This window comes from Caretta caretta, chromosome 7, assembly GCF_965140235.1.
Source record: "Caretta caretta isolate rCarCar2 chromosome 7, rCarCar1.hap1, whole genome shotgun sequence".
Lineage (NCBI taxonomy): Eukaryota > Metazoa > Chordata > Testudines > Cheloniidae > Caretta > Caretta caretta.
Genome location: NC_134212.1, coordinates 126310022 through 126327571, shown reverse-complemented (window position 1 = coordinate 126327571; position 17550 = coordinate 126310022). Strand labels below are relative to the sequence as shown.

General features: G+C 46.7%; 1 protein-coding gene across 1 annotated transcript in view; it reads right to left on the bottom strand.

Annotated features, from left to right (window-relative positions):
• The window catches only part of CNNM1 (cyclin and CBS domain divalent metal cation transport mediator 1), a 58454-nt gene that overhangs the window by 20472 nt on the left and 20432 nt on the right, over window positions 1-17550 (bottom strand). Inside the window, exons 2-3 of the mRNA XM_048858901.1 lie at window positions 1049-1192; window positions 121-261 (exon numbers count right to left, since the gene is read on the bottom strand). Of these exons, the coding sequence (XP_048714858.1) occupies window positions 121-261; window positions 1049-1192 (285 nt within the window). The remainder of the gene's footprint in view (window positions 1-120; window positions 262-1048; window positions 1193-17550) is intronic.

Genomic DNA, 17550 nt, shown 5'->3' with positions numbered 1-17550 from the left:
AGCACAAGACCCTGGCGGTGGAGAGCTGGCAGTGCTGTGGGGAGGGTCCTGGGAGCCCTCAGGCGCTTGTGCTCGGGGGTGTTGGGCATCTGTCCACGAAGCACAAAGGGGAGCTGGTACCTGATGCCATGAAGCGGTGCACGGCCAGCAGCAGCTGAGGGGAGATCTTCACCTTCATCTCACTGTCTGAGAGCCTGAAGATGGAGAAGTCGTGTGGCTTCCTGCCTTGGTGCAGCGCCCTCTCCTTCTTTCGGTTGTCTGCTGCAGGGGTGGAGAGCGGCAAGGTTACGTGCCTTGGACAATACTGCTAAAGGTCAGCTCGGAACACAACTGAACCTCAAATGACACCGGCCTAGCTGACACCTGAGACATTTACACTGTGCTTGTCCGCACGGTGTCTGCACAGCTGAGATCGGAGCCTCCAGACCCACAGGGGCCAGCCGGAAGATCTAGACCTGTTTGGTCCCCTCCAGTCCGTCCCTGCTGCCCAGCTGCCAGGGCCGGATTGTTCCCTTCAGGCTGTTGTCTCGTGCCTTGGCCAGTCCAGTTCTAAAAGAGCCAAGCAATGGAGCTCCCACCCCGCCCTGAGACAGTTCCCCAGCCAGATCCACCCCCGTCTCGGGAATTTCCCTTGATACCTGCAAGTCTGTGCAGTGAAAGCACCGGGCCGAGTCTGTCAGCACTTACATCGCTCCCTTCTCGTGCAGCCGAGGGACCACGCCAGGCAGAGGGGCCAGTGACATGCAGTGTGACTGCGCCTTATACACAGCGTCTGCAGGTGAGGTGCAAGAATCACAGAGCGCAAGGATGGGTCTCAGGCTGTGCTGGTTGTTCTCCTAACAAGTGCTCTGTGTTGTAGAGGACATGCAGGGCCCACTGGGGAGTGGCGGCACAGGACGGATACACTCCCCTCCTCAGGAAATTAATTCCTGGCTGCTCAGGCTGACTGTGTTTATCTGGGCAAGCTGAGCAAGCTGTCTGTCTAATCTAGCTAGCTCAGCCCCTATCCTGGTTCCCCTCATCACAGTATCTGGTCTGTGACACTGACTGTAAAGGTCTGTTTCATCCAGGATCTCGGACTTGATGATCTCTTCAATGACATCCTCCAGCGTGACGATCCCCATCACCTCATAGAACGGGTCTCCTTCCCCTTCGTTGTTCACTCGCTGCACGATGGCCAGGTGCGATTTACCTGTTGAAAGGGAACAGAACAGGAACGGAATCCCCCGGCCGCTGGGAGGGGCTTCTGGCTTGCATCTGTCTCCACCCAGGGAGACTCCCTAGGCTGAGGGACCGAAATGTCCCTTCCTAGGCCCGCGTTCTCTCTGCCAGATAGGCTCCTCAGGAGATCCCCGGGCAGGGAGCACAGCTCCACAGCAGCGGCAGGCTGCTCCGGGCTAGAACGCGAGTGAGCTCTTGCCAGCAGGCTGTGAGGTGATACCTCCAACCTGCTGCACGAGGGTTGCAGAACGGCAGCAGGAGAGCACAGCACTGTCATAGCTGGCTGTTCTGGGCTGGTATAGAAACTGACCCAGAGTTCCCCACACTCTGAGCACCAGCCTGGAGCTGGATGGGAGGCGTGGCTTGGAGTGGACCTTGGAAGCAGGACAAATAACAAAGAAGAACTGTGGCAGTGTCCTGCCTTGGAGCCCCCATCTAAGAAAACTGCAGGAGGCAGAGGACGAGGAAGAGGGATAAAGCACCCAGTCAAACGGGACACGATTCACACAGAACATGCCGAGCGTCAGACTCCCCCGGCCCCTGCACTGAGCCCCCACTGCCAGTGGGCTGACTTCTTGCAGGAGTTGTGGGAGTCTCTTTCTCGCTCCTACTCTGGGTAATTTGCTCTGACTTTAGGGCCCAAGTTTTCAAAAGAAGCTGCTTTGTCTGAGTGCCCCACTTGAGATACTGGGCATGGATTTTCAGAGATGCTGAGCACCCACCGGCAGCTGCTGCACGTGCTCTGCGCCTCTGAGTAACCAGCCCCTCTGTGGCACCCACTGGGTTCCCAGGGGTGAACGCACTTGCACTCGGTTGCTTAGTGCTCACTCAGGGGCCCCTCTGGTTACAGGCAGGTGCAGCGATGATCCATGCCACACAGGATATGGGGATAACGAGGGGACCCCACTCTCTCGCCGCGATGTCTGACTGCCACTTGGATTTGCTTTATACCTGTGACCGATTGTGCCAACCCTTGCCCAGCTGGGAGGGGTTAAATCCCTTCATGGGGTGTGAGAAGGCAGAGGCATTAGCCAGGCCTGAGGGAAAGGCCTTCGGCGGAGGCTGTGCCTCCCCTGGGTTGGTGGTCAAGCTGCCCTAAAGCCGGTGGTCAGGCTGCCCAGAAGCTGGGGGTTCTGTGCTTGCTTGGGCTGCAATGTCAGGGGGATCGGTTCACTTTCCTTCTTCCCAGAGCCTTTGAGTTAAGCTGCCATGGAAAGAACAGGCCAGGCAGCTACAAGGAGAAGCCGCATCTGGCCTGAAGGAGAAAGGTGCCTGTTTAAGGTACCCGGGAGCCCTTCCCTCTCCCTGCTTTCAGTGGGCGAATGAGACCCTCCTGCAGGGCCCTTCTCTACTGTTGGCCAGATGGCAGGAATCTGCTGATGCTTCTGAACAGTGGTGAGGATGAAGGGGGCCTGGGCCCCGATCCTGATCCTGGCTGGAAGCACAGCCCTCTTGGATGGGGAGTGGGTTAGGTCACCCCACAGTGATCCACTGGCAAACTGAAGCCTTAGGCTTGACTGAACCTGGTTCACTGGGAAAAGCTGAATATCATGAGCACCCGCGGATAGGTGCAAGCTGGGCCAGCGCTGGGCATGGACAGAGCCCACGTAACTCACTAGCGTGCTGCGGGAGTGTGGTCAGTTCTCCTCTAGGCATATGGGGACTCTAATGTGCTCAGCCTTGAGAATTACCAGGCTGCCCAGCCCTGCTCCACCCGTAACCCTCTTATCCCTCTCGCCCCCGGACCACACATCTCTGCTGTGTGCACAAGACAACAACACAAGCAAACAACAAAGCACTTACGAGGGGGAACGGGCTCCCCTGCACCCCAGCAGAAAGCAACGCAGTATTACCTGGCTGGGGGAAAGGTTGCACAGCACAGGCTGAACGGCAGAGCCGAGTATTTTGGAAATGTCCCTATTATGCAGCATTCTGAGCCAGCTGGGGATGGCTGGCACCCCATCCGACTGCACCCGCTAAGTCCCTTGCGCCCTACAGCCACCTCATTATCTCCCTAATAAGAAGGGAGGGGAAAGGAACAGCCAGGATCCACGCTTCCTGGGGATGAAATCTAGACAGTTTTGTTAAGCCTTTGTGCTTCTTTTACTGCTTTTTCCTCAAACGGGTGGGGCACGAGGGCTGGGTCTGATGCTTTGCTGGGATCTGCGTAGGAAGCCCCAGTGCCCTCCTGGAGGAGATCTGGGTTCAGTGACATTCAGCTGCTGCCGAAGCAGAGGAACAATAGAATATTCACTCTCAATGAAGTAGGAGCCTGGGACAGACTGTCTAGAGTGGGGACTGAGCATTGACAACTCCCCTCCCCAATGGACACTGAGCGGGGAAACCCGCCAGCTCCAAACCAAAGGAAAGAGATATGGAGAGCATCACAGGAACTGCCAGGCTAGGTGGGACCTGAGGTCCATCCAGTCCAGCTCCTGTCTCTGAGAGTGGCCAGAACCAGATGCCCTAGATGAAGGTGCAAGAAACTTCACATTAGGCAGATTTGGGATCATTTCCCCTCTCCCCGCACCGCATTAGCTCGCCTCCTGAGGCCTAAGAGTTAAGGGATCGGCTTAAGCCCTGGTGTACAAGACGTAATATCCCTTTCCAAAGTGGGTTAGTATTAACTGCTATAACTCTGATTATTCTTATTATCCATATAAATGTACAATCTCATTTTTAATCTTGCTAAGTTTGTGACCTCAATGACTTAGGTGGCAGTAAGTTCCATGGACTAATTACACATTATGTGAAAAAGTATTTCCTTTTATCAGTTTGAATTTGCTTTCTGTTAATTACATTGACTGTGCCCTTTTTCTTGTATTATCAGACACACAGAATCTATCTTCTCTGTAACACTCTTTTTATTTTATGAACTTTTGTGAAGTCCCCGTTTATTCATCTCCTTTCTAAGAGTTTTCCAAGGGCCCTAATAACCTTTGTTGCCTTTCTCTGAATCCCCTCTAATTTTGCAGTATATGTTTTCAGATGAGTGACCGGTCCTGCACACAGTATCCAGCTGAGGCTGCACCAATAATTAAAAGGCATTATAGTATTGTCTGTGTTATTCCCCATCCCATTCCTTATGCACCATAGCATCTCATTAGCTTTTCTGCTCGCACCTATGCAGAGCTCTCCATTGTGTTGTCTGCAGTGACATCCTGGCCCCTTTCCTGAACGGACACAGCTAATTTAGAACCCTGTAAGGTGTAGAAGTAGTTTAAATTTTTCTCTCCAATAAATGCATTACTTGCATTTATCAGTGCTGAACTTCATTTGCCTCTGTGTTTTCCCTTTTCCTTAACTTGCTCAGGTCCCTCTGAAGTTCCTCATAATTTTGTCTGGATTTGACCGACCTGAGTAACTTTGTGTCATCTGGAGATGCTGCTACCTTGCTGCTCATCCCCTTATTTAGATAATTAATAAATATATTAAACAATACAATATGGAACCCTGATGCCCCTGTAGGCATATTCCAATATTTGTGATTCTGTTCATAAGAAATTGTAAACCTGCAATATTGATTTATAATATTTATTAAATCTGCATTTATAATTCTTCTATTTGACATAATTGTAAATCTGCAATATTGATTTACAATTCTGTATTAAAGCTTGCAAACCGTACCTTGCAAACCGCTCAATTGGCTTTGCTTTCTCTAAATTGATACTTTCTCTCACTTGTTATTAAGATGGACGCTTGTAAAACCAAACCGCTCATATTGACTCTGAATTGATACTTTCTCACTTGTTATTAAGATTGACGCTTGTAAAACTAAACTGCTCAATTTGACTCTAAATTGATACTTTCTCACTTGTTATTAAGATTGACGCTTGTAAAACTAAACGGCTTAATTGACTCTGCTTTCTCTGTATTGGCGCTTTCCATTGATTGTAATGGAGATTGACATGCTTTTAAACTAACTTCACTTTATGTTCAATTGGCTCTACTTTGCAAACGGATACTTTGTAATGGAGATTGACATGCTTGTTTGTAACACCCATGAAGAACCGCGAATTGGGGCGCTCATAGAAATGTCACATAGAGACTCCCACCTTCTATAGTTTGGATCAGGTATGTCAAGAGACAGGGAGTCTCAAATAAAATAACAATACTCGGTGAAATGAGAAATGTGTTTTTTTATTAAAGTAAGGAATGTATGTGAATGAATGGTGGGTTTTGAATAAACAGGGAAGTGCCAGCCTAGGAATTTAACATCGATTGGCCGAAGAAGACGCCAGGTGGAGACAACCAGAGAACCCCACCGGAGGGCAAACTGGGATCCACCCGACCAATTCAAAGGATGAAGAAAGCTGATGAGCACCTGACAGCCGTCCTGGAGCAGTCATGACTAACAATATGACAAAGCAAATTCCACGGACTGGCATAGGAAGAAATTCCTATAAAAATGGACACTAAGGACTGAGAACTTTGAGTCTCCAGTTCTGCCACTACCCTTCAGGAGCATCGGATGCGCATCTGACATGGACTCAGCTCCACTCTCGTGTACAGGTTACCTGGCCAGTACCCTGTCACGAGCAACCTCTAGGCTGGTAACTATAAACCCCTATGCAGAACTGGTATGAATGAATGAATGAATATATATATATATATATATATATATATATATATATATATATATATATATATATATATATATATATAATTAAGTAAGGAATAAGTAACGATAGGACAGTGTGAGTTTTATATTTCTTTATTATATTTACAATAAATGTGGCATTTTGCCTTTTCCCTTTAATAAGATCCTGCTGGTTTTTATTTTATTGGTATAACACCCCCTCTATTCACTTTTTGCCATGGTGAAAAGAGACCATTTACTCCTACACTTTTTTTGTTTGCTGTCTCCTGGCCAGTTTCTGAACCAGGACAATACAACCCTAACACCCCATGGGGACTTAGCTTCTTGGCGTCCCTGCTGTGCAGCACCTTGTTGAAGGCCTTTTGAAAGTCCAGGTACGTAATGTCAAGTGGTTCTCCCTTACCCGCAACTCTACTGACCTGATCAGAGAATTGTAACAGCTTCATGAGAGGCAGTTCCCCTTGGCAGAAACTGTACTGTCAGGCCCTGTTGTAGCATGATCTTTTAGGTGTTTAATTATTCTGGTTTTAATGATTGGTTCAGTCAGTTTGCCAGCTACAACTCTAAGGATTAGGAGTCTGCAACTCCTTGGATTGGCCCTAGAGCCTTTTTTTAAATACAGGTTCAACATTAGCTACCCTCCGAGCCCCTGGAACAGGGGCCGATTTTAGTTAGCAGTTTAGCCACTTCATACTTTGGCTCCTTCAGAACCCTTGGCTGGACCATTTTGGCCTGGGGACCTACTACTTTTTCAAGGACCTCCCTTCTTCTGACATCTCAGCCTCTGCAAGAACCTCATCTTCCTTATTAAAAAACGGCAGGCTGGGGATGGAATTTCCCCTGTGATGAAGACTCCTGCAAAGAAATCATTCCATCTCCCAGTAATGTCTTTGTCTTCCTTTGGATTAAGTTTAGAAGTGTGTGCAACAAGAGTGATGTAGTGGTGGGAGTCTGCTATAGACCACCGGACCAGGAGGATGAGGTAGATGAGGCTTTCTTCCGGCAGCTCACGGAAGCTACTAGATCGCATGCCCTGATTCTCATGGGTGACTTTAATTTTCCTGATATCTGCTGGGAGAGCAATACAGCGGTGCATAGACAATCCAGGAAGTTTTTGGAAAGCGTAGGGGACAATTTCCTGGCGCAAGTGCTAGAGGAGCCAACTAGGGGGGGCGCTTTTCTTGACCTGCTGCTCACAAACCGGGTAGAATTAGTGGGGGAAGCAAAAGTGGATGGGAATCTGGGAGGCAGTGACCATAAGTTGGTTGAGTTCAGGATCCTGACGCAGGGAAGAAAGGTAAGCAGCAGGATACGGACCCTGGACTTCAGGAAAGCAGACTTCGACTCCCTCAGGGAACGGATGGCCAGGATCCCCTGGGGGACTAACTTGAAGGGGAAAGGAGTCCAGGAGAGCTGGCTGTATTTCAAGGAATCCCTGTTGAGGTTACAGGGACAAACCATCCCGATGAGTCGAAAGAATAGTAAATATGGCAGGCGACCAGCTTGGCTTAATGGTGAAATCCTAGCGGATCTTAAACATAAAAAAGAAGCTTACAAGAAGTGGAAGGTTGGACATATGACCAGGGAAGAGTATAAAAATATTGCTCGGGCATGTAGGAATGAAATCAGGAGGGCCAAATCGCACCTGGAGCTGCAGCTAGCCAGAGATGTCAAGAGTAACAAGAAGGGTTTTTTCAGGTATGTTGGCAACAAGAGGAAAGCCAAGGAAAGTGTGGGCCCCTTACTGAATGAGGGAGGCAACCTAGTGACAGAGGATGTGGAAAAAGCTAATGTACTCAATGCTTTTTTTGCCTCTGTTTTCACTAACAAGGTCAGCTCCCAGACTGCTGCGCTGGGCATCACAAAATGGGGAAGAGATGGCCAGCCGTCTGTGGAGATAGAGGTGGTTAGGGACTATTTAGAAAAGCTGGACGTGCACAAGTCCATGGGGCCGGACGAGTTGCATCCGAGAGTGCTGAAGGAATTGGCGGCTGTGATTGCAGAGCCATTGGCCATTATCTTTGAAAACTCGTGGCGAATGGGGGAAGTCCCGGATGACTGGAAAAAGGCTAATGTAGTGCCAATCTTTAAAAAAGGGAAGAAGGAGGATCCTGGGAACTACAGGCCAGTCAGCCTCACCTCAGTCCCTGGAAAAATCATGGAGCAGGTCCTCAAAGAATCAATCCTGAAGCACTTGCATGAGAGGAAAGTGATCAGGAACAGCCAGCATGGATTCACCAAGGGAAGGTCATGCCTGACTCATCTAATCGCCTTTTATGATGAGATTACTGGTTCTGTGGATGAAGGAAAAGCAGTGGATGTATTGTTTCTTGACTTTAGCAAAGCTTCTGACACGGTCTCCCACAGTATTCTTGTCAGCAAGTTAAGGAAGTATGGGCTGGATGAATGCACTATAAGGTGGGTAGAAAGCTGGCTAGATTGTCGGGCTCAACGGGTAGTGATCAATGGCTCCATGTCTAGTTGGCAGCCGGTATCAAGTGGAGTGCCCCAGGGGTCGGTCCTGGGGCCGGTTTTGTTCAATATCTTCATAAATGATCTGGAGGATGGTGTGGATTGCACTCTCAGCAAATTTGCGGATGATACTAAACTGGGAGGAGTGGTAGATACGCTGGAGGGGAGGGATAGGATACAGAAGGACCTAGACAAATTGGAGGATTGGGCCAAAAGAAATCTGATGAGGTTCAATAAGGATAAGTGCAGGGTCCTGCACTTAGGATGGAAGAATCCAATGCACCGCTACAGACTAGGGACCGAATGGCTAGGCAGCAGTTCTGCGGAAAAGGACCTAGGGGTGACAGTGGACGAGAAGCTGGATATGAGTCAGCTGTGTGCCCTTGTTGCCAAGAAGGCCAATGGCATTTTGGGATGTATAAGTAGGGGCACAGCGAGCAGATAGAGGGACGTGATCGTTCCCCTCTATTCAACATTGGTGAGGCCTCATCTGGAGTACTGTGTCCAGTTTTGGGCCCCACACTTCAAGAAGGATGTGGATAAATTGGAGAGAGTCCAGCGAAGGGCAACAAAAATGATTAGGGGTCTAGAACACATGACTTATGAGGAGAGGCTGAGGGAGCTGGGATTGTTTAGCCTGCAGAAGAGAAGAATGAGGGGGGATTTGATAGCTGCTTTCAACTACCTGAAAGGGGGTTCCAAAGAGGATGGCTCTAGACTGTTCTCAATGGTAGCAGATGACAGAACGAGGAGTAATGGTCTCAAGTTGCAGTGGGGGAGGTTTAGATTGGATATTAGGAAAAACTTTTTCACTAAGAGGGTGGTGAAACACTGGAATGCGTTACCTAGGGAGGTGGTAGAATCTCCTTCCTTAGAGGTTTTTAAGGTCAGGCTTGACAAAGCCCTGGCTGGGATGATTTAACTGGGAATTGGTCCTGCTTTGAGCAGGGGGTTGGACTAGATGACCTTCAGGGGTCCCTTCCAACCCTGATATTCTATGATTCTATGATTCCTTAATTGCTCCATTTAGCCCCAATGATCCAGCAGCTGCGCGGATTGTTTTGTAGGCTTCCTGCTTCTGATATGTTTGAAACATTTATTTAGCTCCTTGCTGTCTGAAAGCCACCTTGGCCTCCCTAATTTCCCTCTGGCACACTGCCCACTGTAATTTATGCTCCTGTTTCATAGCTTTACTTGGGTTCACTTCCAAATGTAGAAGGATTTGTTTGGCATCAGTAGCCTCTTGAACCTGCCGTTTAATTCTACTGGTTTACTCTTTGATTTCCTGGTTCACTTTTTGTTCAGTTGCACACATGCCTTCTGAGATGACTGGTTTTTGGTTTTTTAATAGCATCCAAGCCACAGCTAAGGATTTTACTTTATTTTTAACTTTAGTGCCTTTTTTGACTGTCCTTTTTGTTTTATTAAAATCTCCCTTTCTAAAGTTCCGAGTCACTGTGTCACTTTTTGGTTTCCTCCCTCCCCGTTGCATGTTGGATCCATCTCTGCTGTGGTCACTGTTACTTAGTGACTGGACTACTGTTAATCCTTGAATTAACTCCAGTGTATTACTTAAGACTAAGTCAAGAACAGCCTCTCCTCTCCAGAGAGACATGGCCTCCAGGAGAGTTGCAACTAGTTCCCCCAAAAGCCTTGCTGGTGTGAAACTTTGGAACGCAGTTTTCTTAAGCACAGTCTGGTAACTGATTCTGTTATTGCATAACCTTCCTCACTCCTTGGCTTTGCCCATGAGGCCAGTCTTGTTACTCCAATTCCTCTCCCACTCTCTGTGCTCTCGTCCATCCTGCCCCATGCAAGGAATGGACCTACCTGAGTTAATACTCCAGGCCCCCTCTCCCATCATTCAAATGTCTCATTTAGACCCACTTCTGTCATGCTGCCTACAAGCAATTAGCCAGTAACAACCAGTAGGTGTGAGGGGCATTTACAGTGAGCGTGTGTACCTGCTCATCTATGGCGTTCCTCTCCCCTAGCCCTCAGCCACTCCTTCGCTTTCAGGCTGTGTTCTCATCAGGGCAGGGATCGTTCTCCTAGATACGTGGAAAGCAGCTAGCACACCGTTACCCTAACAATAATGGGCCTGCTGGAGAACTTGTAAAGTAACCCCATCCTTTGATCCAAGGCTATTAAACCTTCCAGCTGAAGTTTAATATTGCCAATTTCACCTAGAAGAGCAGGGGAAATTTCCATAATGAAAAACCCCTCCCTCTCATCCCAAAGGTGTCTTGCAAGACGTTAGAGGGCAGAGTCACAGCCTCCCGCTCCTACAGGACTCGGAAAGTTCACATCACAGCAAGCAGCACCGCTGCTCTTACGAAGTTTAAGGCACGCTTTAGAAAAATTAATTGATCAAATTTGCCTGTTTAACAGTCCTCGGGCGTTTAAAAATGTTGTCAGCTCTTTGGCTCAGAGGCTCTTTCCCTTTGTCACACATAAGGCCAAGCGTAGCGTCTGTTGAATGAGTAATAACACAGCACGACTTGAAACTAAGAAAAAATGAATCCGAGCTGGCTACCTCAAACCAGCAGCTATGTGTCATCAGGAATAAATCCTAGCAAAATCCTGCTTTCAAGAACGTCATGTTTGCCAAGACCTACTTCCAGACACGCGGGGCCATCTGGTCTCATACAAGTCTTTGGGTGAGAAAATGTTATTTCTTTTGGCCAAAAGCTGGTTGTTAATGACACGCGCACTCAGCCAAAAACCACCAAGCCCTTACAAAGAGCACTAGGGGCGACTTAACAGCAGTTGGGACTAACACTGAGACTTTTCTTCTCTTGGCCAAGTACCTACTTTTATGCTGTGAATTATTCTAGAGCAGCCCCAGATTTCCGACTCCACGTTCAAACAGCAGCAAACCAGCTTACTTAAAAATAACCCAATCATGCTACTTTGGGAAGAGATCATACGGCCTGTTGTAATTGGGATACAGCTGGAACGGCTGTTTGAATATTCAAGAATTGGAATTAAAGTCCTTTCTTTTAACAGAAAATAAACACTTGTAGCCACACTACAAACCACCTCGCTTTAGGAAGATTATCAACATGGGGAGTAGGTGGCCAGCCCTCTGTGTAGAAAGAAGTGGTTAGGGACTATTTAGAAAAGCTGGACGTGCACAAGTCCATGGGGCTGGATGCGCTGCATCCGAGAGTGCTAAAGGAGTTAGCGGCTGTGATTGCAGAGCCATTGGCCATTATCTTTGAAAACTCATGGCGATCGGGGGAAGTCCCGGACGACTGGAAAAAGGCTAATGTAGTGCCCATCTTTAAAAAAGGGAAGAAGGAGGATCCTGGGAACTACAGGCCAGTCAGCCTCACCTCAGTCTCCGGAAAAATCATGGAGTAGGTCCTCAAGGAATCAATCCTGAAGCATTTACACAAGAGGAAAGTGATCAGGAACAGTCAGCATGGATTCACCAAGGGAAGGTCATGCCTGATTAATCTAATCGCCTTCTATGATGAGATTACCGGTTCTGTGGATGAAGGGAAAGCAGTGGATGTATTGTTTCTTGACTTTAGCAAAGCTTTTGACACGGTCTCCCAAGTATTCTTGTCAGCAAGTTAAAGAAGTACGGGCTGGATGAATGCACTATAAGGTGGGTAGAAAGTTGGCTAGATTGTCGGGCTCAACAGGTAGTGATCAATGGCTCCATGTCTGGATGGCAGCCGGTATCAAGTGGAGTGCCCCAAGGGTCGGTCTTGGGGCTGGTTTTGTTCGATATCTTCATAAATGATCTGGAGGATGGTGTGGATTGCACTCTCAGCAAATTTGCGGATGATACGGTGGCAGGTAGGGATAGGATACAGAGGGACCTAGACAAATTGGAGGATTGGGCCAAAAGAAATCTGATGAGGTTCAACAAGGATAAGTGCAGGGTCCTGCACTTAGGACAGAAAAATCCAATGCACCGCTACAGAGTAGGGTCCGAATGGCTAGGCAGCAGTTCTGCGGAAAAGGAGCTAGGGGTGACAGTGGACGAGAAGCTGGATATGAGTCAACAGTGTTCCCTTGTTGCCAGAAGGCCAATGGCATTTTGGGACGTATATGTAGGGGCACTGCCAGCAGATCGAGGGACGTGATCATCCCCCTCTATTCGACATTGGTGAGGCCTCATCTGGAGTACTGTGTCCAGTTTTGGGCCCCACACTACAAGAAGGATGTGGAAAAATTGGAGAGAGTCCAGCAAAGGGCAACAAAAATGATTAGGGGTCTGGAACACATGAGTTATGAGGAGAGGCTGAGGGAACTGGGACGGTTTAGTCTGCAGAAGAGAAGAATGAGGGGGGATTTGATAGTTGCTTTCAACTACCTGAGAGGTGGTTCCAAAGAGGATGGTTCTAGACTATTCTCAGTGGTAGATGATGACAGGACAAGGAGTAATGGTCTCAAGTTGCAGTGGTGGAGGTTTAGGTTGGATATTAGGAAAAACTTTTTCACTAGGAGGGTGGTGAAACACTGGAATGCGTTACTTAGGGAGGTGGTAGAATCTCCTTCCTTAGAAGTTTTTAAGGTCAGGCTTGACAAAGCCCTGGCTAGGATGATTTAATTGGGGATTGGTCCTGCTTTGAGCAGGGGGTTGGACTAGATGACCTTCTGAGGTCCCTTCCACCCCTGATATTCTATGATTCTATGATTCTATGATCAGATTTCCATACTAACACCCATGTCACAAACAGAGCAGGTGCCTAAGGTGGTAGGAACGGAAAATCATCTCAATGAACAAGCGGCTTCTCCAGGCCTCTGCAGAACGTGTTGGTGATCTTAGTCCATTCCCCACCACAACACACTCCCTAATACCGATATCTCATCCAGAGAAGAGGAGATTCCAGAAAACTTGGGCTCCTGATGCTGCAGCTCCCACTGCAACCCTCTTCCCCCAAAAGTGCTGACACTTCTCGGCTCTCTCCCTTGAAGGATGTGAGACAGCAATGGTATGCAAAATCCTGGCCCCAACTAACTCTTCCCAGTACAGGCTGCCTTCTTGCAGGCAGCTCGTTCCCAGCATGCTTTTGTCTTTGTTTTTTGGTGCAACAGCCTCATCATACAAGGCTATGACCGCCATTTTCTTCATGCATTTTTAGCCAAGGTTTTTTAAAATATATATTCTTTCACTCAGTCCAGTATCCGTCAGGAAACACAGCCAGCCTTGTGTGTGTGTACTATTCCATTTTTCTGACATTCTCACTGGTCCTTACAGGGAAAAATCTTTGATTTCACTCAATTTTTTGTAAAGATACTTTCTTTCCGTAGCATATTGTGTACAATGCCATAGACCACGATCAGGTTTCTTTGGTTTTCCACACATTACACAGCCCACCTTGGTCTTTTTAATCAGTTTAACTTACATTTAACACTTTAAAGATGACTACTTCACTTTTTCTAACATGACTGTGGCGTATAGTATTATCTTTGGGTTTTGAGCATACATCATAGAACTTTCATCCTTTTGTTTCCTTAGTCTGTAGTTCTGACCATTCCTGCACAAGCTCCTTCGTGACCAAACTTTTAAATTCTTGTCTACTTAAGTATCAGGGGGTAGCCATGTTAGTCTGTATCCACAAAAACAACAAGGAGTCTGGTGGCACCTTAAAGACTAACAGATTTATTTGGGCATAAGCTTTCGTGGGTAAAAAACCCACTTCTTCAGATGCATGGAGTGAAACTTACAGATGCAGGCATTATTATACTGACACATGAAGAGAAGGGAGTTACCTCACAAGTGGAGAACCAGTGTTGACAGGGCCAATTCGATCAGGGTGGATGTAGTCCACCCCCAACAACAGATGAGGAGGTGTCAATTCCAGGAGAGGCAAAGCTGCTTCTGTAATGAGCCAGCCACTCCCAGTCCCTATTCAAGCCCAAATTAAATTTGCAAATGAATTTTAGTTCTGCTGTTTCTCTTTTGAAGTCTGTTTCTGAAGTTTTTTTGTTCAAGTTTAGCTACTTTCAAATCTGTTATCGAATGTCCAGGAAGATTGAAGTGTTCTCCCACTGGCTTTTGTGTGTTACCATTCCTGATGTCTGATTTGTGTCCATTTATTATTTTACGTAGGGACTGTCCGGTATGGCCAACGTACATGGCAGAGGGGCACTGCTGGCATATATCACATTTGTAGACATGCAGGTGAATAAGCCTCTGATGGTGTGGCTGATGTAGATGATAGGGCGTCCAGGGTTTCCAAGTTTATGGATCTTGGGTAGCAGACAGAATACCCCTGGTCGGGGCTCTGGGGGTGTGTCTGTGTAGATTTGTTCCCGTGCTGTAGCAGGGAGTTTCTTGAGCAGATGGTGTAGTTTCTTTTGGTACTCCTCAGTGGGGTCAGAGGATAGTGGCCTGTAGAAAGTGGTGTTGGAGAGTTGCCTGGCAGCCTCCTGTTCATAATCCGACTTGTTCATTATGACTACAGCACCTCCTTTGTCAGCCTTTTTGATTATGATGTCAGAGTTGTTTCTGAGGCTGTGGATGGCATTGTGTTCCGCACAGCTGAGGTTATGGGGCAAGTGATGCTGTTTGTTCACAATTTCAGCCTGTGCACATCTGCGGAAGCACTCTATGTAGAAGTCCAGTCTGCCATTTCGACCATCAGGAGGAGTCCACGCAGAAATTCTTCTTCTTGTAGTGTTGGTAGGAGGGTTCCTGTGGGTCAATGCACTGTTCAGTGGTGTGTTGAAAATATTCCTTAAGTCGGAGACGACGAAAGTAGGCTTCCAGATCACCGCAGAACTGTATCATGTTCGTGGGGGTGGTGGGGCAGAAAGAGATAGGAGTCCCCGAGATAGGACAGACTCTTCCGCCAGGTTAAGTGTGTGGTTGGATAGATTAACAATATTGTTAGGTGAGTTGAGGGTATCACTGTTGTAGCCCCCTGTGGCATGTAGGAGTTTAGATAGTTTACTGTCCTTTTTCCTCTGTAGAGAAGTGAAGTGTGTGTTGTAAATGGCTTGTCTCGTTTTTGTAAAGTCCCACCACGCAGAAGTTTGTGTGGAAGGCTGGTTTTGAATGAGAGTCTCCAGTTTTGAGAGCTCATTCTTGATCTTCTCCTGTCTGCTGTACAGGATGCTGATCAGGTGGTTCCTCAGTCTCTTTGAGAGTGTGTGGCACACTCTCTCCTCATAGTCAGAGTAGTATGTCAATTGCAATGGATTTTTTACCTTCAGTCCATTTGGTACGATGTCCATCTGTTTGCACTTGGAGAGGAAGATGATGTCTGTCTGTATCTGTGCGAGTTTTTTGTTGAGGTAGATGGATTTCCACTCCATACAGCTAAATTTAGTGCCTTGCATGGTGTCAAGTATCAGGGGGTAGCCATGTTAGTCTCCCTTCTCTTCATGTGTCAGTATATTTATGTCTGCATCTGTAACTTTCACTCCATGCATCTGAAGAAGTGAGGTTTCTACCCACGAAAGCTTATGCGCAAATAAATCTGTTAGTCTTTAAAGTGCCACCGGGCTCCTTGTTGTTTTTGTCTACTTAAGGGCATCTTAATATCCTCCTCCTCGGTTTTTAGAGCTTGGTTTGCTGCTTTGTCAACTATTTCATTTCCAGGTATTCTGATATGTGCCAGAATCCATGCTATAGTTACACAGATAGCTGCTTATATTATTTCCATAGTTAGGAACACTATTTCACTTATTATGTCATATTGGCTTTCGGAAGTCCCTTTTTGGCTTGTCATAATGCTTGCATAAGCAATCTCCTTCCTTAGATGTTTTTAAGGTCAGGCTTGATAAAGCCCTGGCTGGGATGATTTAATTGGGGATTGGTCCTGCTTTGAGCAGGGGGTTGGACTAGATGACCCCCTGAGGTCCCTTCCAACCCTGATATTCTATGATTCTATGACAAAATTACAGTTGCATATCTCTAATCTAGGTTAGTTTCAACATTATCTCCATTAGTTCAGCCATCAGAATGGCTACATAATTTGATAGCCTTTTAGATTTCTGGATTCCAAGACTAGGAACGCAGAAGGCTGTTCTCACTCTACCTGTGCTGTCATTTTTTGATCCATCTGTACAGACTTGGCAAAGCTGGCTCCATTTTTCATAAATAAATTCAGAAATCTCATTAGTGTTTTTTATTGCTCCCCTTGTTTTTTCCGTACAATGCCAAATCCACAAATGGGGAATAAGTGTCCAGCTATCATTTGATTTCCCATACTACAATTTTTTAGTTCTCTCAATTTTTCTTTTACATAGCTCCTTTACCCATTTTTGACCCTGACAGTATGAGGAATTCTGTGGCAACCCATATAATTTGTCCACTAAACTCCCAGCATAAATCTGGTGTGCACTTCCATTTTCATTATTCCCTTTTATCTCTGCCCAGAAGGTTAAATCTAATAGTTTCATCATTAAATTCAGAGGTGGTCCTTCAGTGGCTCTTTGCAGCACACATTCTGGTGTTGTTATCACATGCCAATCACAGACGTTTGACCAGGAGCTGTTCCAAGTTTCTAACAGTTGTTTTTGAGGCTGAGCCAAAAGCTTGGCATGTGTGGTCTAAAACTGGTCTTATCAACGCTCACTACATCATGATCAATACCTTCTTATCTGCACCCCACTTGTTCCCAGCTACACATGATCACTTTAGATAAGCTATTACCAGCAGGACAGTGGGGTGGGAGGAGGTATTGTTTCATATTCTCTGTGTATATATAAAGTCTGCTGCAGTTTCCACAGTATGCAGCTGATGAAGTGAGCTGTAGCTCACGAAAGCTCATGCTCAAATAAATTGGTTAGTCTCTAAGGTGCCACAAGTTCTCCTTTTCTTTTTGCGAATACAGACTAACACGGCTGTTACTCTGAAACTTTTCAGTAAGTTCATCCTACTTTTACACTTTTGTATGATATTATCTATGTGACCTTTTCAAGTTAATTTATTATCCAATTCCACTCCAAGGAACATAAACTTTTGAACTACCTGAATTTTTTCACCATAAAGATATAAGTGCCAGTCTTCCCTAACTTTCTTCCTGGTTAAAAGCATTTCCTTAGTTTTTGCAAGTGAGAATTTAAATCTCCAATCATTTCCCAACTTGGAAACTCTCTGGAGTGCCTCATTTGTCTATTCTTTGACTTCTTTGAGCCTTTTATGCTCAGTCCCATAACACAGTTGTCTGTGAAAAGGGAAATATTCCCATCTGCATGCTTTCCAGGAGTTCATTTAGCATAAAGGAAAACAAAGCAGGGCTGATAATACTCCCTTGTGGAGTTCCATTTGTAAGCTTGTAAGTTTC